Here is a 22,500-nt window from a genome sequence, read left to right as displayed (position 1 = left end):
TAAATCCTTTCGTTTGTTTTAGATAGTCCATTGGATTATTGTACATAAGGCTTAGTAATTATCGTTTTCACCAAAGATTATCGTACACACTTTCAACATAATTATTAAGGAGTAACATAAATGACTTATTTCAAGGTATTTTAGTATAATTGTTTAATTCAAATGTACACACATATATTTACATATATATACCTGAGGTATGCATCGTACCGGACAAAAAAATAATCGTACATATATGATAATTATCGTACAAATGACAACCCTGGTTTGTTTACATTTCATTGCCGATTGTAACGAACAAACGAACGAACGCATTAACACTTAAGAAGTGATAATTAATGATACTATGAACTTTTAATAAATATTATGTTATAATAATTATTTAACTTGTCATATCCATAAAGATTCCTATTTATGTCGCAAAATAGGAAAACTATTTTGTTTCCGTTTAATAACTGCTGGTAATGACAGTATGATAACTTACGATAATTCTAAACTATTATGAAAGACAATTGTACATTAAATTTAAAAATTAATTTTCCAAACTTCAGTTATAAGTCAGTTTGATTTTATATCAAGTTGTACTAAAAAAAATATATAATTATTTTGTGTTACCGCTGTAACGTTCGATGTGACAAAAGATGGTGCAAAAGTGGAGAAAAGGAGGCTAATTTGTCTCATAATGGACTTTTTTAATGAAGAATGAATATTATATTAATATTGACTTTGTAACTAACATCCTTAACACCACCATTAAAATTATGGAAAAGTTAGAGAAAGAAAAAAATCAAGATGGCTGAGAACGTAACCACAAATATACGTTCACATTATATCAGCTGGACCCGCATACAGAAAAGTTAATTTCCTCAAATATGATATTTATTATGGAATTATGTAAATAAAATGTATAGTAAATATGATTCGGTTAGATTTATTATCATTCGCCGTCACTAGGCCTACCAATACTTGAAAAGACAATAGATTGGAGATGTTTTGTGGTGCGAGAATCTAAAAGTTATAACGACTCCCCAGACACAGATAATTTATTTGTGAAAAACAAGCAATTGTATTAAGTTGACACTAAGCCTGTGTTCACACCTCCAGTTATCATTTTTCGCTATTCTAAGCACCAATATAGATCTTATTATTCTTATCTTTATTATTTTCTAATGTTATTTTGTATTGGACACTCCAAAATCAAACCCTTGTTCTCTAGTCTTGGGTAGTGCCATGGTCTGCCATTGTCTTGGGGTAGAGTTCTCTTGCTTGAGGGTTCTATCATATCTTTTAACTTCTTATTTATTTTTTAAGTTCTAAAGTTTATGTATGAAAGATATAATTTAATGTTGTTACTGTTCTTAAAATATTTTTTTATGTAATTGTTCATTACTTCTCCTAGTTTATTTATTTCCTTGTTTCCTATCCTCACTGGGCTATTTTTCCCTATTGGGGCCTTTAGGCTTATAGCATCCTACTTTTCCAACTAGGGTTGTAGCTAAGCTTGTAATAATAATAATAATAATAAGAAGAAGAAGAAGAAGAAGAAGAAGAAGAAGAATAAGAAGAAGATTAATAATAATAATAATAATAATAATAATAAGAAGAAGAAGAAGAAGAAGAAGAAGAAGAAGAAGAAGAAGAAGAAGAAGAAGAAGAAGAAGAAGAAGAAGAAGAAGAAGAAGAAGAAGAATAATAATAATAATAATAATAATATCATCATCATCATAAACATTATCATTATTATCCTTTTACTAAGGACATGTCATATGATTATTTTGTACCTCATAAACATATGCAGTAAAATATAATGGTTTGGAATTTAAACCAAAATGAAGACAACAAAGTGGGACAATTAAATGGGCAAGAGAGAAAAGTAGAAAAATGGAAATATGATCTAAGCCAACCGTGCACCACAAAAGGTCAGCTGTGGGATATACCCCTTCCTTTAAGGAAGATATGTTCAACACAAGTTCAACTGTAGAGTGTAGACCTCCGCCACGGAAGCATATTTCTCAATCTTTTACTTGACCTTGACCTTTGATCTTAACACGTATGAATTGGCGTGGGTTTTAATACAGTCAAATATGAACCAAGTTTGAAGTCTATGACAATGACGTCCAAACTTATGGCTGATTACGTGAATTGGACATTTTGATTTAATGTGACCTTGACCTTTGACCTTGACCTTCAAAAATTTAATCATTTCCAGCTCTTTACATAACAGTTAATCCATGCAAGTTTCATTACTCATCAATAAAAATTGTGGTCAGGAAGCTGTTCACAAACAAACAAACACACACAAATAAACACACAAACAGGGGCAAAATCATAACCTCCTTCCAACATCATCGGCAGAGGTAATGAAGTCCTATTCAACTCTCGGGACCCAACGACGGACGGAGTCACGTTGGTGACGGCAGAAAAGCAAAGTTTTTAGAGGCTTTAAATATTACCCCATAAACGACACAAAAAGATCTCTTGGAAAAGGACGAAGAGAGAAAGGAAAACTCGGGAGAGCAAAATCCTCATTAAGTTAATGGGAAGAACAAGAGAGTTTCTGAAGAAGAATATTGATTAAGGGGCTGAAAGGAGATAGCCAAGAGAACAGAACATCGTAAGATCCGCTGAATACCAAACACATCATCATTATTATTATTATTATTATTATTATCATCATCATCATCATCATCATCATTATAATTATTATCAATATTATTATTATCATTATAGTACAGTACTGTAATGTTATGATTATCCCTGGGAACTGCAAGGATGACGATAGTAAGGATAATAGAGATGAAAATCAAAAGAAAGATGTAAAATGATGACGTGTCGATGAAGCCGCATAATTATAGAGAGATGCATTACAATCTCGATTTTCCTCTTCCTGACTTTGTCCTTTCTAACTAAAGACTCCGTTATGATTTATAATTTAGATTTTTTCATAATACATAAGAAGTAGAAAGCATATAACACTGTCAGGATTACACCAGCCTTTTCAATTGACCTTCATCTATGGGCAAGACCAACCTTATTGGCAATTAATTACCAGTATCTAAAATCCATGAAAAATCCTTCAATCAGTATCAATAATACAGTGATAATAATCAATTACAAATTGTCTATAATGAAAAAAATAATACAGAATAGTTTGTTAAAGACTTCAAGACATCTGAAAGAAGGATGATTTCAAATACTATATACAAACAATTTTACCTTCCTTGAGATTCTGCTGGTCTTGAATGACTAAGTATATTATCTAATAGAAGCAGGCATGTGAGATATATCCATGCATTTACTTAATTCAGACCAACTGAATGATCAAAAGAATTCTAAAGAACTTCATCACTATTAAACCTCCCCTTACATCCTCAACTCAGGTTACCAAACTTTGTCCGCCAAAATACTGGCCAACTCGGTGACGAGTGTAGCGCAACATGTACTGCTTGCCGGAACTGAGGAGCTATGAAATAAGTCTCAACAGTGAGTGAACCAAGCCACGGCAGAACAAAGACCAATAAGTGAATGACTAGCATTAGTTCATTGACCTATTCAAATAGAAAGTAATCTCATTTCCTATGCGAGCAGCAGACCTGGTACTCAACAATCTACACACATACCTACAAGCCTGTCTTTAATTTTTCCCATGCATAGGACTTCAACAGTCTACTATAAAGCATAAACAATTAATAAACACCCATAATGAGGCACTGTATCACCAGCTCTGCCTGAACTGATGAATCAAAAAAGCTAACCTGTATTTTGTGTTGTGTGTCAGTTATATGTATCATTTCTTTGCAAGCATCTAGAGCAGTGAACACTGCTTGTACAGCCCTCAGCTGCGATTGGCTCGACAGCTCAGACTGCTCTATCTGGATGAGGTCGTTCAAAACTCCCCCGACAGTAGATGACTCAGTTACTATCTGTAAAAATAAAGGAACTAAAGATGGAGCAGGTACATAATATTAAAACTTATTCTTCCCTAGCATATATCAAAAATTCCAAAATGTTTTCCTTCCTCTTTCTCAAAACAGGTCAGTTACATATGGAAAAAGTTTAAAATAAGGATTTTCTTTACATACATAAACATTAAAATATGACAAATTTGGAAGTAATTTGTATATTTGCTAACTATACAAACCTGAGTTCTATACCTAGGAGTATGATTATCAGTGAAACTGGAACACAGCTGTTAAAACTTTTAACGAGGTGTCAACAATCGATTGTTTGTTACCAGTCAATAGTTAGAAAAAATACAAATTAGTTCCCAATTTGTCATTTGTTCCTACACAAATTCAGCACAAACCCTCGTTTTTTACCTAAGGGGACTCACCCTTAGGAGGGCTGAAGTCCCCTTCCTAACTGATTAAATCTTTTACTTGGGATTACTGCACTCGAGCTTCATAATGTGAGAAGTGAGAATCTTTACATCTCATTAAACAGTGGCTGGACAACACCAGCAGGGCACTGGAGGAAAGTGAGCGTAAGAACCCTACCGTGACAACTGTCTCAGGTAATCATAAGCAATAGGTTTGCAATACACACAATAAAATGGGTTACCCAGCCAAACCGCACACCCTCTCATAAGGAGTGTGGGGATGACACTTCTATAAAAATTATAGAAAAGCTACAAGCTACATGGGGCTTACTTGTAGAAAGATTGAATCTGGCTGACAGGGTGTTGGATGCTGTGCCCCAAGAGAGGGGAAGGTAAAGAAAAGAAATGACCAGTCATTCTAACATTTAACCCATACTGATACATAACCTCTGTCTTTGATCAGCGGCTTATAAACCTGTGAGATGAGCCGAGCCCAATACACTGGCTGAGCAGCTAAGACAGGTCCGATAGAGGACATGTTTAGAGACCTGTGGGTCAAGTCCTGCAGGGAAGTTGAAGAAAAAGAAAAGGTCAGTCATTTTTACTTTAACTCCAGACTGATTCGTAACCTCTGTGCTCAATCAGCTCCTAATGGTCCTGTGAGAGGAGCTAAGGTAGCTATGCCAATTGGGTCAAGTCCTGCAAGTAGTGGGCTATGAAAGCTGTTTAGCATTTCCAGATGCCTGCTTGAAGTACCTGTATCACAGGGATTTTTTCTGAATGCCAGAGACGTACTTACACCTCTGATGTCATGAGCCCTAGCTCACATCCCCCTCAGGGAGGAGGGGAACGATTAACCACACGGCCAATAACCTCCTTCATCAAAGCAGAGGTCATGTTTTTAGTCATCATCTTACTCTCCTGGCATTGACAAAACTTTTTTTTTATTTGGGAACAAGCTACACGTGTGTGCTTAAGATAGCTCCTTACGACCCTCATAGGACAAAATAGCAGCCTATCAGGATCATTGATTACCTCTCTAAGGCCCAAAATCTGGAGTCTTTGCAACAAATTCAGGGACAAAGGAGAACAAGAATTGCCACATCTCTTTGAATGAGAGATGTCGTAGGAGGACCATGAAGCTCGCTGGCCCTCTCAGCTGAGGCAAGAGAGAGTAAGAACACTGTTTTCAAAATGAGTTATTGTCCAGTAGCCCACTTCAATGGTCCTTTTCAGGAAAGAAGAATTAAGATGATGTCCTTGGGTGGTGGTCTTATCAAAGCTTTGTATGAGCATCAGGAGAGTTTTCCTCTCAGAGATACAGTAAAAATACATACAGATAACAGAGGTATAGTGGCTACGAGGAGGGAGAGACGCTCCTTCTACGGCATCAACCACAGAAAATGGTCCAATTAACTTAGTAGCTGAAGAAGATGACTTTATGAGGTACCTAAACATATGTTTTGCAACTTCCTACGAAAATTCTCTCTGCGAGAGGAGAAAATAGATGACCTCCAAGGGTAAAGGCACAAGGATTTCACTGAGTTGTGGAAAATCTGGGCATGAAGTTAGAGTAGTAGGTAAGGAAGTGGAGGCAACTCCCTTTGAATTTCCATCAGTAGCAGAAGGTCCAGGGATTGCCATAATTGACGCCACAACGGAGCAATGATAGTCACGCTGAGATTGTGGGTCATTCTGACCCTGTTGGGAACTTTTCTTAAAATAGACAGAATGGAAGAAAGGAATAAACGTCGACGTTGTCCCACGGACGTTGAAAGGCATCCTGGAACGCTACCTCCAGGTCTGGAACTGGGGAGCAATATACCGGAAGCTTATAAATGATGGATGTCCCTTAAAGCTGTATTGCTGTCAAACTTCACAAAGTCATTATCGTGCTTGCTGTTCGAGGATGCAAACATCGCTCAGTTCCAACTACAGGGTATTTGTGTCATCCTGCTCAACTTTTCTGCCAAGATGTTTTTCTTGACCTGATCTTGTGAGTCCAGTATCATCCTTTCAGTTTCCTCCCTAAATGCTCCACTCTGTAACCAATGCCATATTTCATTACTGGTCAGTTTTTCAGTTTGTCTCAGAAATTATGCCTGCATAGATTTTCTTTTCCATTCTTCTCGTTTTTTTTTTCCTATTCTCTACTTTTAAACTTCTGGGTCTTCATCCTTCTTCTCATGCACTCCTTAGCCATCCATCTTCACTGGTCTTATGGTACTGTCCCATTATTCTACTTTAGATGTTGACACAATCTCCTTAGCTGATAAGTCCTTTTCCTCCTTCACATTATGATATGTAGAGCCTATCAATATTCACTCTTGGGCGCAGTGCTTGGTACCTTTCTAGTTTTTCTATGATGGATAACTGACTTATTCCATTCCATCATTCCACCTATGTACCTGATTACTGCCAATGCCCAGGTGTTTATAGCTTTTACCATATTTCCAGAGTTAAGCTTTGACTTCACAGTAACTTTGATTCTTTGCATCTATTCTCAACTGATCTTTTCCTCCATCTCTTGGTGTTACCTTTAGGTATTTGTAGCCTGCTTTATCTATATCCTTGAGGGCATTCCCATATGGGAGCTTTATCCCTTCTGTCTTTGTCACTTTTCCGTTCTCTATGTTAACTAGAGCACACTCTTCTATTCCGAACTCCATCTTGATGTCTCCTGATAGAATTTTTACCACCTAGATTAGCCGTTCTATTTCTTTAATATCTATTCTGAACATTAGGTGGTTTATCCTGTTCCCTCATTTCTTCAGTGGGTACCTAATTTCAGTCTTTTACAGCACACTTGTCATGGGAATCATAGCTACTATGAAGAGTAGCGGTGATAGTGTATCTCCTTGGGAGAATTCTCTCCGGATGTTGACCTCTGCAAACCGTTTTCCAGAACATGTGAGTGTAGTTTTCCAGTCTTCCATTGTATTTTTGAGGAAATTAACAGTGTTGTCCTCTGCAGCATATATCTTTAAGCATTCTATTAGCATTGAGTGTGGTATTATGTCGAAGGCTTTCTTATAGTTTATCCATGCCATACTCAGGGTGCTTTTCCTTTTTTTGCTATTCTTTATAACAACTTTATTGATTGGTAGCTGGTCTTTTGTGCCTCTGCATTTCTTTCTGCATCCTTTTTGCTGGTTGGGAATGGTGTTTGTTTCCTCCAGGTAGATGTACAGCCTTTCACTAATGATGCCTTTTAGAAACTTTCCCCATTATTGGTAGGCAGGGGAGTGGTTTATAGTTGCTTGCTATATTACCTTTAACTTTGTCTTTTTAAATTAGACAAGTCCTCCCTGCGGTCATCCAATCAGGTATTCGGTGGTGTCGGATGCAGTGCTTTAGTTACTCTGCAATTCTTGTATGTAAGGCTCTGAAGTTTATAATGCAGTACCCATGGAATTCATTGGGGCCTGATACTTTCCAGTCTGGCGTTTTCTTCAGCTGGTTTTTTATAGACTCAGTCGTGATATTAGAGAACCTATGCTTAACTCTTCCATTTTCCTCACTTTATACATCTTGTAGCCATTTTGCTCATGTATTGTGGACTACTGGATTAATCCTTATGCCTTCCCAGAGCCATCTGGATGGTTCTGCTTCTGAGTTCTCCTGATGGTTGTCTTTGCCTTTAAGTTGTTTGTATAGGCGTTCTGGTTTGTTTCGAAGAGTTTGTTCTGCTGATATCCTTTATTCCTGTTTACATATCTCTAGATCTTCTGTGCCTTGGCCTTTATTCTTTGTTTGTTATGATTACTACTACTACTACTACTACTACTACTACTACTACTACTAGCTGAGCTACAACCACAGTGAGAAAATTAAGAAGCTAAAACACCAAGGGCTACTACAGGGAAAATAGCCCAGTGACGAAAAGAAATAAGGAAACAGGAAGAATAGTGTGCCTAAGTGTAGCCTCAAGCTAGAGAACTCTACCCCAAAATAGTGGAAGACCATGGCACAGAGGCTATGGCACTACCCAAGAGTAGAGAACAATGGTTTGATTTTGGAGTTTCCTTTTCCTAGAAGAGCTGCTTACCATAGCTAAAGAGTCACTTCTACCCTTACCAAGAGGAAAGTAGCCACTGAACAATCACAGTGCAACAGTTAACTACAAAAATAGGTTATCATGGGCGCCCTAAAATCTTGTTTTTAACCCAAACGTGCAAGGTTCTCTTGGTTAGAGAACCAATGGCCTAAGATCAACAGTGTTAGGCTAGCTGGCATTGGACAGTTGAACGGTTTAAAGTCCACTCAAGAATGGCAGAGGCAAGGGACAGTGACATTTCCCTAGCAAGCAGGACAATGCCCTAGAGACTGACTATACACACGGAGATCAGTGCTCAAGCCCGCTCAAGCCCAAGCTGGGACCAGGAAGGGCCAGTCAATGGCTGATGATGACTCAGCATGTAGACCTACAAGCTCCCCCAAATCCCCTGTCCTTAGCTCACAAGGATGGTGAGGTTGCGCCAACCAAAGGAACTAACGAGTTTGAGCAGGTCTCGAATTCCTGTCACAACCCCAATGACTGTAAGCATGCCACAATTTCAGAGAAATTTTCACTCGGTATCTGATCATTTCTGGAAACGATCAATCATAACTATTTTGAAGACAGGCAATAAGTCCCAAATCAAGATGTAGAATATTATTTGAAGGTGATTCTATATCTGTCCTTGTTAATACAGCATACATTGTATACAATATGTGTAATATTTACTTATTTTGGTAGTGAAAACTGCATCAAATAATTAGAATAAAGGTATCACACATAAGATATAAAAAAGAATGAACTTTCACAGGAACAAACATGACTCACTTCAAATGGTAAGTCACAGGTTAGTCTGGTTCAGATGATTAAGTATGAATGAGAAGCAATCTTACCCAAGACTCTATACTCAAGTTCTTCTTAAAATGTACTTATTATTGGTACTTATGCAATGAAGTAATACTTTGCAAGTTTAAAGAGTATATTAATAAGATTAATTTTCCCTACTACTTTTTATGTAATGGCTCTAACATAAAGTGTACCAAGCAAGCTCAGTTAGTGTCTCAAAGATAAGTTCTTAATCTCAGAAAAACTTACTCTGTTGAAGCCAGTATGCAGCATCGGTATTACAGTTGCAGCCTCTCGATCTGCAAAACTGAAAACGAAACAAAAGAAAGAGGAATTATCATTAATATCAATCATTCAAACTTCATCTTGAATCCTAGGACAGTATTTTCACTTAGCAGAGCAAGAGCAGAGGAACTTAAGAATAACAGATAGACATTGGTACAATATCTATGAAACTAACATGAACAGAACACAGTATATCAGTAATGCCCCTTCCTATGTAGTTAATTGGTTCCACGAGACCCTGACGTAAGTTGATTTTCAACATAGGTCTGATTTTCGCCCTACAGAGAGACGCAAAAAGGACTTAAATTGCAACTCACAAACTAAATCTTAATTCTTTCCCCGTGTGTCATTAACATAGATTTTCAATGAAAACCTTGAATCTGAATTTGGGAATGTAGTGATATAACCCTTTCTCTGTCCAGGAATTCAAAAGGGTGGATATCACTCAATTTCTATCTCCTGACCCAAGGTTGTATCCAGGTAATGTAGGGGAGATTACTTCATTTCATTTACAAATTAAGATAAAAATGCCCACATATCTAAACATATCTTAAGAGAATCAAGAATATAATCATTCATTGTCGTGGCTTATCTAAATATACTTTGCAAAAAACTCTATATCACAAGAGTAATCTTAAAACAATTAATTTGTAAAATATTCACCATGCAAATGAATAAAACATCTACCCCAATCATAAATTTCTAGCATCTTTTACCAAAATAGAAGAAATAGAAAGTTTAAGATCACATTTGTATTACTAGGTTAGGTTAAGCAGCATTCATGGCAGCAAACGTACCTCCTCTTGACGACACCCACAATGACGCTAAACTGGCTGAGTTCCGACGCTCGTATATTCTTGCAGACGGTCTCAGCGCTGAAGTGCTTCGTGTTCCTCGCGTCGATGACGATGAGGTCATGAGAGTGGTCGAGGAAGGACTTCATGGCATCATCTGGAGAGCGACTCAGGGTGACGTCGTGGCCTTGCCTCTTGCAGGCCGACAACCAGGCTTCGCTGACATTGTCTTCCTTTCCAAACACCAGAAGAACCTGAGGGAGAAGGTTCGACTAATTAAATGGGATGATCCTACTAAGCGGGGTTTACACGGTAGAACGGTTCGTTGGACCCGGTTGTCGAACCTGCTTCTCAAACGGTTCGAAGAGGTGGAGTCAGCCACAAGTGCATCAGGTTGGTGGACAATGAAGCCCCGCCCACAAGTCAGTAGAGAACAGACTTTCTTCAAACTGTTTGACGAACGTGTTCGATAACCAAATAACCCGTTCACACGTTCGAACATCACTTCAAACACTTGTCTGTCGAATTACGTTCAACGAACCGTTCAACGAACCGTTCAACCATGTAAACCCCCCTTTAAAGAGAGGGAACCTGTTGAAAATTGCAAAACTTTGGTAGAGAAGGGAAAAACTTGCTAAATCCGCTGAAACTTGACAATAAAGAGGAGACACTTATATAGAAACCTCGAAATTCACTAAAATACACAAAAAAAATCTTAACAGGGAATGGGTGAAACAATCTGAAAATGTAAAAACTTGATGAAGAATTGAGGAAACTGGCTAATATCTCTTGCTTGAGGGTACACTCAGTCACACTATTCTGTCCGTTTCTCTATTTCCTTTCTTCACAGGGTTATGTTCCTTGTTGGAGTCCTTGGGCTTATAGCATCCTGCGTTTCCAACTAAGGGTGTAGCTTAGATGACGATGATGATAATAATAATAATAATAACAATGATAATAACAGTAATAATAATATAGGTATAGTAGGGTAAACAGTTTAATAAAATGCCCCAAAACTTGGTAAAAAGGGGACAAAACTTGCTAAATCCTGCAAAAAACCTAATATATTGGGAGAAACTTGCTAAAGCCTACTGAAATCTGGTAGAAATCAAGAAATTAACAAAAGGTACAAGTTATTCATAACCTGGAGACTACAGAAATTTGACAAAGAAGAGAAACACCTTTTAAAAACTGAATAAAACTGATAAAAAGGGGGAAACGCTAAAAATTGCAAAAAACTACACAAAGGGGAGAAAATTTCTGAACTCCACAATAATTTGTCAACTGCGAGAATTTATGAAAACTATAGTGTGTATTAATTAGAAAATTAAGAAGAATAGACAATCAAGATGTTAGATTCAGTGCCATAGAATGTGGCACTCGGGAATTTTCAGGACATATAATAATTGAGGATTTTGATTTCATATGTGGAATCTTAAACAAGTACATGGAATTGATGATACTATCAAGATTACATTAATATTAAAGAATTTAAATATCACTTATGGTTGGCAGAAATAAGGTTTAGAGGCTTCAAAGGCCGCTCATGAATGACAGAGGTAAGGGACAGTGACATTGCCCGATCAAGCAGGACAATGCCCTAGAGACTGACCATATTCATTATATGATCAGCACCCAAGCCCCCTCTCCACACAAGCTAGGACCAAGGAGGGCCAGGCAATAGGTGCTGATGACTCAGCAGATAGACCTATAAGCTCCCCCAAACTCCCCATCCTTAGCTCACAAGGATGGTTAGGTTACAGACACTAAAAGAAACTAGTGAGCTTGAACATAACTCATTCTTGAGATCGCCAGGTAGGGACATTTCCAACGCCAGTAGAACCAAAGGATTTTACTGTATATACAGTGTGTGTATATATATATATATATATATATATATATATATATATATATATATATATATATATATAAATATATATATATATAAATATATATATATATATATATATATATATATATATATATATATATATATATATATATAGGTTTAGTAGTTGCACAAATATTTGATAACAAACCGAGAAGAATTTGATGCATCTGAAACTTTTAAAACTGCATTTAAGAAGAAAAACACACAAAAAGAGGTAGGGTTTATGAATAAAGGGGTATGTTTGTTAAGTGAGGAAACTGGCTGAAAAGAGAAAAATTTATTAACATTGTTAAAATTTATGGATACAACGATTAGAGAGAGAGAGAGAGAGAGAGAGAGAGAGAGAGAGAGAGAGAGAGAGAGAGAGAGAGAGAGAGAGAGAGAGAGAGAGAGACTTCTGACATGTAAGAGCCCTATCTTTCAAACACTCACCACAGTCTTCTTTCGAGTTGGATTTAATTTTGGGGTTAAATTCTTAGGAAGCTGGAACACTTAGATAATCAGAAACTTACCTTGGGCTTACACCTCTCAGTTCCCAGATTAACTTCAGGGATATCTTTTTGGTGTTTGTGTGTGTGTGTATATATATATATATATATATATATATATATATATATATATATATATATATATATATATATATATATATATATATATATATACTGTAGAACACCAATGAGCACTTGACATTTTTAATGAAATTTTAAAAATGTTAAGAATAAAAGGTAGTATATTCTCTCTCTCTCTCTCTCTCTCTCTCTCTCTCTCTCTCTCTCTCTCTCTCTCTCTCTCTCTCTCTCTCTCTCTCTCTCTCTCTCTCTCTCTCATATGTAAAAACAAAGAGAAGATCATATATAAACTAGCAAATTTCTGGAACCAAAATATTCAACAAGGCTGGAAAGGGATCAGTATGCCAGCTAATAAAACAAAAAGTCTTCTGAAATAGGAAAGCTTAAGGACTCTTCAGTTACATAAACAAAGTCTTCTAAACTCATTTTAACAGAATCGATTGAGATCAGAAATTACATGGACCAGTTGACTAAAATTTCTTGGGTAAAAAACGTGAAACCAGCTCTTATAGGAAACGACAGTATGATAATAAGAAAGTCTTTCTTGTATCTACAGACGAACACATTAATATACGACAATATATTACTAGATAAATGTGCATAAATGCAAGCACTTGCATTGCTAAGGTCAATAAATATCCGTATTAGAAAAGCAAAGCTGAGAGTGCAGACCTCCACCACGGCAGGTTATTTCTCGAAACCAGCTTGCCATAGACTTCGACCTTTTGCTCGACCTTGATGTTGACCTTTGACCCAGGACTTTCAAAATTGAATCCCTTCCACGTCTCAATACAACAATTAATCCCTGAAAGTTTCACTACACTACGAGTAAAATTGTGGCCAGGAAGTTGTTCACAAACAAACAAACACACAAACAGGGTTGAAAACATAACCTCCTTCCAACTTCGTTGGCCGGGATAATAAAAGAAAGGCCCTCAGAGGTACAGTCAAATTTAAAACCTTGCTTATCATTAAGAAAAAATGAATGATATTAACTGAAGTGTATTCCAAACTTAATTCTAATGTTAATTAGTATTATTAAATTATCAATTAGTATTGCTAAAGTGGATGCAACCAACCTTAAGCTGTTTTTTCACAACCTTCATGGGGCCTAACGACAAGCAGCAAAAATCTTTCTGAAAACGAAAAACAAAAAACAAAAATGCTACAAATGACAAAGGCAGTGACATGCTCCTTAACTTCACCTACAGTAGACTAACATATTTAAAACTAAACATTAATTTATAACAGCCAAACAAAATATAATTCTGGAAACTACATTCTAGAGGAATTTAAAAGGAAAATGAGATCTATTTACAGGAACTTATAAAGACAGATGTAAACTACAATTATGATTGTTCTGATTTTCATATTGAGGGAGAAACAATAACAAACAGTAAAGAAAAATAGATGAATTCTACTAAAATATCAAATGCAGTTGAAATATGTATCATTGTAAAATCATGCAACAAAGCGTGATCGTAAAGTCAATAGAACTTGTCTTTTGTAAAGTAACATAAAAACTCATTCTTACAAAGATGCCCAGAAAACAATCATGAATGAACTGATTTAAAACTCCCTATGAATGACATGAATACTGAAAACCTGGTGAGGTCATTCACAAAACCCTGGGGCCGGGTAGGATATTCAGATATGTGTACAACTGGGAGCAAAAGTCTTCACAAGATATGCACACAGTACACAACACAACATGTTATGTGGCTATCTCCACAACGCAGCATTATTTACCACTAGGTAACTTCATTATTTTACCGCATACAACGTAGTACTGAAGCTAGTCTTGTGTCGTGACATAGCCTCTGTACCATGGTCTTCCACTGTCTTGGCTTAGAGTTCTCTTGCTTGAGGGTACACTAGGGCACGCTATTCTTTCTTGTTTCTCTTTCCTTGTTTTGTTAAAGTTTTTATAGTTCATATAGGAAATACTTATTTTAATGTTACTCTTCTTAAAATTGTTATTTTTCCATGTTTCCCTTCCTCACTGGGCTATGTTCCCTGTTGGAGATCCTGGGCTTATAGCATCCTGCTTTTCTAACTAGGGTTGTAGCTCAGCAAGTAATAATAATAATATGGACTATCAATTTCCTCTACATCTGCCGCCATGGCAGCATGGAGTTGCAAGATGTCGCCTCGGCTTGTCATAAAGCCAACCGTACAATGCGCATAAACTGCAGCTGCAGACTGATTCACCTTAGAATTGCAACATTCTTCAAAAGTCTTGACCACTTCTACAAAATAAAACCTGAGTCCACCGTCCTTCAATAAGTTTGGCCCTTTGGAACCCATTTGGCCCTCATGAGAATCTCATAATCACCTCCTGGACCAACTTGAGTAATCCCTCTCCAAGAAGTTCAGAAATCTTCTTTAGTTTTTCTTTAGGTCCCTGTGGTACCAGCACATAACAAAGCCACATTTTCTTAAATTTCATAGTTTGCTCCATTCACTAGTTGATGCACCACTCCAATGGATGGGGAATTTCAGCTTGGTTCAATTGATATAAAGCAGAGTCATTCTCTCAGAAGGCCACAAGGTTACGGTAAAGAAACTGCGGGGATGGATGACATTTAAGCCCTTTAACAAAGATAATTGATGAAATGTAAGATATTCAACATAACAAAGGATATTCTTATAACAGAACTAAGTAATTCGTACTGCCATAGATCTTTTTAATTAAAGATACATAGTAATACGACAATTTGAAGTCAAAAGAGCATTTATCTAATGATATTCAAATACAAATGAATTGATCAAAGGCTTAAAAGTTTAAATGTCGCTCACTAGCGACAGTGATAAGGGACAAGACAAAGTCCTACAGACCAACCATATATGCATATGACCAGCACCCAAGCCTCTCTCTATCAAAACCAGAATCAGAAAGGGCCAGGCAATGGCTGTTGATGATTCAGCAGGTAGACCTTCAGGCTCCCCCAAAAACCACAAGGACAGTTAGGCTGCAGACACTTCTAGAAATTATCGGGCTTTAGCAAGGCTAAATCTGCATTTTTGGTGTAGAGGTAACAGTTCTTACTTAAACCATATGGCTCTGTCATTCACTATCCAAGCAAGTGACGTAACCCTTATGTCTGATGTATTTTACAGTAAGCAGAGTAATAAAGAAACTCATAATGTTCTAATTCCTGTTTTCCTGAGTCTGAACCATCTAATTTACCTATGCAATCGTTGCGAAAATAAAGCACTCTTGGTGGTCCTTGATGCTTACGGAGGTGTAGATCCAAATGGTATTTTTTTAAAGACTGCTGATTTCTTAGCTCTTAAGTTACCTGTTATTTTCTGCAAGTTGGAAAGGCGTTCTTATTACACTTGATTACAAATTGACTCATGTTCTTTGAAATATGTTCATTTATATACTTTACAATTCCGAGGAGGACAAGACAAGGATATCTAACAAAGAAGATGACTGAAACTGTAATAATTCCATTATTACCGACATCAATGGAAAGAGATGGACCTGGGTGCTATAAGGCAAGGACATGGTTCCTACTCCTGAAGAACATCAAATGTCACCCAATGGTACAGTACTTCATAGTGTCCTGTCCTTTATTACTTTAGGGTGTTATTGATGTAGAGGAGGTCTGTAATTGATGCACAAGAGTAGGGTTGTGTTATTGGTGTGTAGGAGTAGGGAAGATATGATCAAAAGCAAAATTTGAACTGAGGAAATGATCTGTACATAAATCTACTCTTGCAATTGTTGATTCAGCTAAAGAAAAGTTATAGCAAAACATAACGTGGGGAAATATCTATTGCTTCTGCCTAATTAACCGAGACCTGACTGTTTCTGTTTATGAATTACTCACTGGCAAATCAGACAATGGCTAGTTTTGTTGCTAAAATAGCATCTGGCATAACACAAAACTGCTGTCATTTGCAGAGGAATTTCCCGACATGATACCTATCCACCAAGTATCTCTTGAAGACATGATTGAAAAATAATTGGCCACTCTAAGATACTGGTTACTGATGGCATATTATGACACTCTTACTTATACTTAGCACAAGAGATACGAATTCAGAGATACGACATAACATCAAACATTAGAGATCATAAATCAAGTAACTAAATTTTTTAGTTATAAATTTTCATATGGAACTTAAAGCTGCAAGTTGTGGCTAATGAATTTATGAAAATAATATCTGTGAGAAAAAAAACCTAAAATCTAATCCCATATGTATATGTAACAATGGGTAGTGGTGTTACAAAGAACACTGCCCTTAATTTAAAGATGATCTCTTTGGGTAATGATGTATAACAGAAATTTCAATTCCTGTTCGTTCCCAACGTTATACCAACATTAAGGGGTCGGTTGCCTGATGCACCCTCTCCAATGCCTTCTATCATAGGCATCCTCTTCCACCAAACCTCTTCTCTCCATATCATCCTTTACCTTCTCTCGCCTTCTAATTATCTGCCTCCCTCTTGATCTTCGACCCCTTAACAGGTCCCTCCCAGGCCCTCTTCACTCCCTCCCCACCATCCATTCTCAACACATGTCCAAACCATCTCAGTTGTGACACTCTTGTCATCTCTGTAATCTTTACTACACCTGCCATTCTTCTTCATCGTTTTTCAATATTTCAAGAAATGATAATCTCATAATCCAGCTTAGCATTCTCATCTCTGTTCTCTCAAGCTTCGCCTCCTCTTATTTATCTTCGAGCCCGCGTTTCCAATCCATACATTAATAACGCTGGTCTTATTACTGTGCTATAGATCTTGACTTTCACCTTGGCTGGCATTCTCCTATCACATACCTCAGATTTTTTTAAAATCATATTCTTTTAAAATAATAGCATTACGAATCTTTGGGCAATAATATGCATGCAGTTAATTCGAATAGTCAGGCCTTCTCCATCATGAGGCTCAATACTACACAGTATTCTAGAAGTTTTATTCCAGCTGTGAAAAGTTGTGGAATGATCTTCCTAATCGGGTAGTTGACTCTGTGGAACTTCAAAAGTCCAAACTTGCAGCAATTTTTGTTGTTAAACAGCCTTACATGAGTCTCTTTTTTATAGCTCATATATGAGAGATCTATTTTAATGTTGCTACTGTTCTTGAAATGTTTTATTTTAATTGTTCATTACATCTCTAGTACTTTATCATTTCCTTAATTCCTTTCCCCACTGTGCTATTTTTCCCTAGTGGAGCCCTTGGGCTTATAAAATCCCGATTTTCCAACTAGGGTTGTAGCTTAGCTAGTAATGATAATAACATTACACAGAACAGACCTAACTTTGGCTCTTGAGTTATGGGTAAAGCTGAAACCTTAAAGGACGTTCATTCTTAATTCTATGTCATTTCAAAAGTAACACTAGAAGCCAAGAGGTAATAGATCTCCCAAGGCATATTTACAAGGTTTTAAAAGTTGATCGTGATCACCAAGTACGAGCGACAGGTCAATGACCAATGTCTCAGAGACCAAACTTGCACACATGTACTGTGTCCAAGCTCATCTCCATCCAAGCTAAAGGTACTATAGGGTTATGATTTTACCTATGAAGTCAATGGATTTGAAATAGGGGTGCACAGATTATGAGACTCTGATGTTTCCACAAACCCTACACAAACATAGGTCAGATTCATTAAACATCTATTGAAGCCCCTGATCTCCTGCGCTCAAGAAAAGGCCCATTTTGCAATTAAGGGCCCTCATGACATGTATCCACTCAAGCCCACGTCATATTCATCTAAATCTCTCACAATATCTTGAGAAACTTGTCTACTTAATTCAAGAGACCCTGCTGCCCTTAGTTTATTCAGTCATGTGACAATGCATTACTTGTGTAGTTTGAATTGACCTCGTAACACGTCACCTCTGTTGCAATTTCATTAACCTTGTCTCCTCTTGCATATCATCATATGGTTAAGGCAACTCTTCTCAAACAACTCTGGAATAATTTTCTATTTCTCAAAGATGGAATCTTAAAATCTGTCTCCTCTTAAAAGCCAAATGGTAACCCTTATCAGGTCAGCAGGATGGACTGCTTAGTACACAGCAATTGTTTTCACCTCCAACCCTGAATTCTTATATCAATTCTTACTATCTTTAGATTTCTAGAATTCCCCATCTCACGAGAAGTGGTTCCAACATGGTCCGGGATTAGAACCCAAGAGATTTCTCTTTCCAAGAAACCATCAAAGTTTTTCTTAAGACAAATGCTCTAGGCTTTCATTTGTGAGGATACACAGGGAAAGGAACTTAAACCCTGTATCCTTATGCATCCTTTCACCCTGAGATGCAGATGTCCCACCTGCCCGTTGATGCATTTAACCTCCTGGTACAGCTGGACACAGGAATTCCTGGCACATCTCACTTTGAGGAGGTGCACTCAGCCACGCTCTTCCAGTGCTGCTAGTTCTTATGTTTACTCTTATCCACGACCTCTGCCATCTCTCCATACAGTATCTGTTTGGTTACTGGCCGAGAAGAGGGGTGTACGAGAAACTCCTGTTTACAACTGTACACTCTGCATAGAACCAACTACTGGAGAGGACATGATTATTGTAGTAAATGATGTTTTTTATGTTTTCCTGACAGGTTTAAGGACGGAAATTAGAGAAGATAAAAGAATGAAATCAAACCAGGCGTAAATAAAACTGATATATGGGAATATAAGATAGTTATTGATCGTTCGTGAAAATTGAGACAAAAAAATAGTTTCTACAAAACAGATAAAACACGTCACGATCTAAGGCGAAGTAAGTTTTCAAATGAATTTTGCAGTGAACAGTGGAGTACTCCAAGGGAATGTGTTGTCACATATGTTGTTTATCCTCATGGATTTTAAGGCATAGAACAAAGAAAGATCACTCAATTTGCAGCGATGCATTTGCAAAATGTTTAAAATCAACAGTGGAGGATCTCGGACTTTTGTTATGATTAGTCGAAGTCCCTGGATGTCCGGACCCAAGGTTGAATGTCTGTCCTTATCAATTTTCAATGTTATGGCTGTCGATACATTGAACCAAAACCAACAAGTATTAGTTTTGTAACTTTTATTGTCTTCACTTTTCATTTAGGATTTTTACATGCTTTATTTCTAAAACTAAAAAGCTAAGAATAAAAATATAAGAACTTTAGCTAGAAAAGGAAAGCAATTTCATCTGTCCAGGGGTATCACTGATGTGATGAACATGATTTTATTTTTTCTTCTAAAGGCAATTTTACCCAAATTAATGGTCAAACTTTCGTCATATAAAAAATTGAAGTAGTTATTTCTTTATTCAAGTTAAATGATTGTAAGAAAATTTTTCTGACATGTACAGGACAGAGGAATTGCACTGCAAGTTAATGGAGTCTTGTATTCTATTTCTGTTTAATTTTGAGCTTTTTTTTAAACTTTTCTGAATTTTGAAAAACACCTCACATCTCTCAGATCAGAATACAAAAGGACTCCACTCTCATAACACTATATTAGGGGGAAAACTAAAACATATATTCAATGGAATATAGTCTTGAGCACTACAGTGATAGAGAGTAATTTAAAAGTATCCTAACATATAAGGGATATTAGCCAAGTGATGGAAAACTCTTCTCAAAATGGCCTATGACAAACCTTTGAAGTTGCTATTTCGAATTGTGTTAAGTCGAATTGTTTGTAAGTCGAGTTATGTGTAGGTTGAATTGTTTAAAAGTTGAATTGTTTGTTAGTGAAAGTAAGTAGAATTGTTTTAAAGTCGAAACATCAATACAGTCTAAAAATTGGAATTTGGTGAAATTTGACCTTTCTTGGATGCCAATGGACACTAGCCAGTGTTTCAATTGGTTTTAAGTGAAGTGAAGTTGAGGGTAACTGACCTATGACCCAGAGTAACTGACTGACCAATGACTGAGGGTATCTGACTGACCAATGACTGACCTGAGGGGGGTGGGGTCGATCCCAGGCCTGTGTGTTTGTAGAACTGAGTCGATTGCAGCCGTGCTGGTTCACAGATGGACCTGCAATTTAAGGACAATGTTAAAAATCTGCATTTAAAAAAACAAAAAGGAAATGTCTGGAAACTCTTATTCCTTTTAAAAACGGATATAGTTTTTTGGAAATTATTATTATTATTATTATTATTATTATTATTATTACAAGCTGAGCTACACCCGTAATTGGAAAAGCAGGATGCTATTAAGTCCAAGGGCTCTAACAGGGGAAAAATGGCCCAGTGAGGAAAACGAGGTAAGGAAATATATAAACTACAAGAGAAGTCATAAACTATTACGGTCACCAACCCGTAAAAGAGGATAACAAAGTAGGGTGAAAATTACGGTCGCCTGTATTTTACTGAAATACCGCTCAGAATAGATTTTTAGGGAGAATTTCCGATTAAAATTACGGTCTTTATTTTTAATGAGTAAACAAATAATTCAGTTCCAATTCATATTACTTTTCACTGTCTCTTTTTCTAAAATCTTTTAAAGTATTTGAATGAATGTACTCTGGAAGATATATATATATATATATATATATATATATATATATATATATATATATATATATATATATATATATATATATATATATATATATATATTTGTTTATAACAAGATTATGACAATAAAATATAGAGATTTTTTTATGGATTTTTTTTTGCAAAATTTAGTTAAAATATAAATTTCAGTTCAAATATACAATGGGCGGTATTCATAAAGAAAAGGATATGCTTATACTTGCAAAATATGAAGGAAATCCTTCTACTTGTATTCATAAACATTTCAAGCAAAAGCTTCTACTTTTAGAGCAAAAGCATATCCTTATAATCACATAAAAGTAAATGGTTATACATAAAGAAGACCCTTTACTTCATATATAGAGCATATGCTTCGAAAAGGCTGAGTCTGGTCAGTAGCAGACTGCAGTTCGAAGAGAAAGGTTGTTCTGTCCGATTCTCAGCACAATGGCAGATTTTGTGGATGTGAGGTATGTTAAACAATACATGCACCGTTTACCCACACTTGATCGTGATTTCAAGATGTTATTCCGTTTTGAAGAACAAAATGTACAGTGGCTTGCGGACAGATATCTTGTCCACACCTGGAATCTCGATAAAATATCAAGGTTAAGCCATAACTTGATGATATGCATTTTACATTTGCTTTTGCATGTATAAACAGTTGGGAGAATACGAAGGCTGCTGTATTTAGGGATGTATGTATGTACAAACAGTATATATGTATGTATGTATATATGCATGTATATGTATGTATGTATGTATGCATGTATATGTATGTATGTATGTATGTATGTATGTATGTATATATATATACATATATATATATATATATATATATATATATATATATATATATATATATATATATATATAAATGTGTGTGTGTGTACAGTACATACAAATATACTGTATTTATATAATATATAAATATAGTTTATATATATATATATATATATATATATATATTATATATATATGTATGTATATATATATATATTATATATGTATATGAATGTATATATCATATATATGTATATGTATGTATATATATGTCTGTATGTATATATATATATATATATATATATGTATATATATACATCGTATAAATATACATATATACACAGAATATTCATATACTGCAAAAGCTTATATACATGCATGTACATACACATATATAATCTATATATATATATATATATATATATATATATATATATATCGATTCGTACCAGAAATCGATTGTTCTAAATCCCAAACCTGAAATAATTTAGCTGAAATCAACTATTTCAATTCGGTTTGCTTTAAACCTCAATTA

At 36.0% G+C, this 22,500-nt stretch overlaps 1 protein-coding gene across 3 annotated transcripts in view; it reads right to left on the bottom strand.

Moving 5' to 3' along the window:
- The window catches only part of LOC137625399 (high affinity cAMP-specific and IBMX-insensitive 3',5'-cyclic phosphodiesterase 8B-like), a 324,266-nt gene that overhangs the window by 132,591 nt on the left and 169,175 nt on the right, over nt 1-22,500 (bottom strand). For 2 of the 3 annotated variants that reach the window (XM_068356283.1, XM_068356285.1), the window contains exons 4-8: nt 20,603-20,682; nt 13,780-13,836; nt 10,244-10,494; nt 9,411-9,468; nt 3,756-3,923 (exon numbers count right to left, since the gene is read on the bottom strand). In XM_068356283.1, coding sequence (XP_068212384.1) covers nt 3,756-3,923; nt 9,411-9,468; nt 10,244-10,494; nt 13,780-13,836; nt 20,603-20,682 — 614 coding nt within the window. The remainder of the gene's footprint in view (nt 1-3,755; nt 3,924-9,410; nt 9,469-10,243; nt 10,495-13,779; nt 13,837-20,602; nt 20,683-22,500) is intronic. The other variant, XM_068356284.1, reaches the window with a different exon arrangement.

This window comes from Palaemon carinicauda, chromosome 32, assembly GCF_036898095.1.
Source record: "Palaemon carinicauda isolate YSFRI2023 chromosome 32, ASM3689809v2, whole genome shotgun sequence".
Lineage (NCBI taxonomy): Eukaryota > Metazoa > Arthropoda > Malacostraca > Decapoda > Palaemonidae > Palaemon > Palaemon carinicauda.
This window is presented reverse-complemented; position numbering and strand designations above follow the sequence as displayed.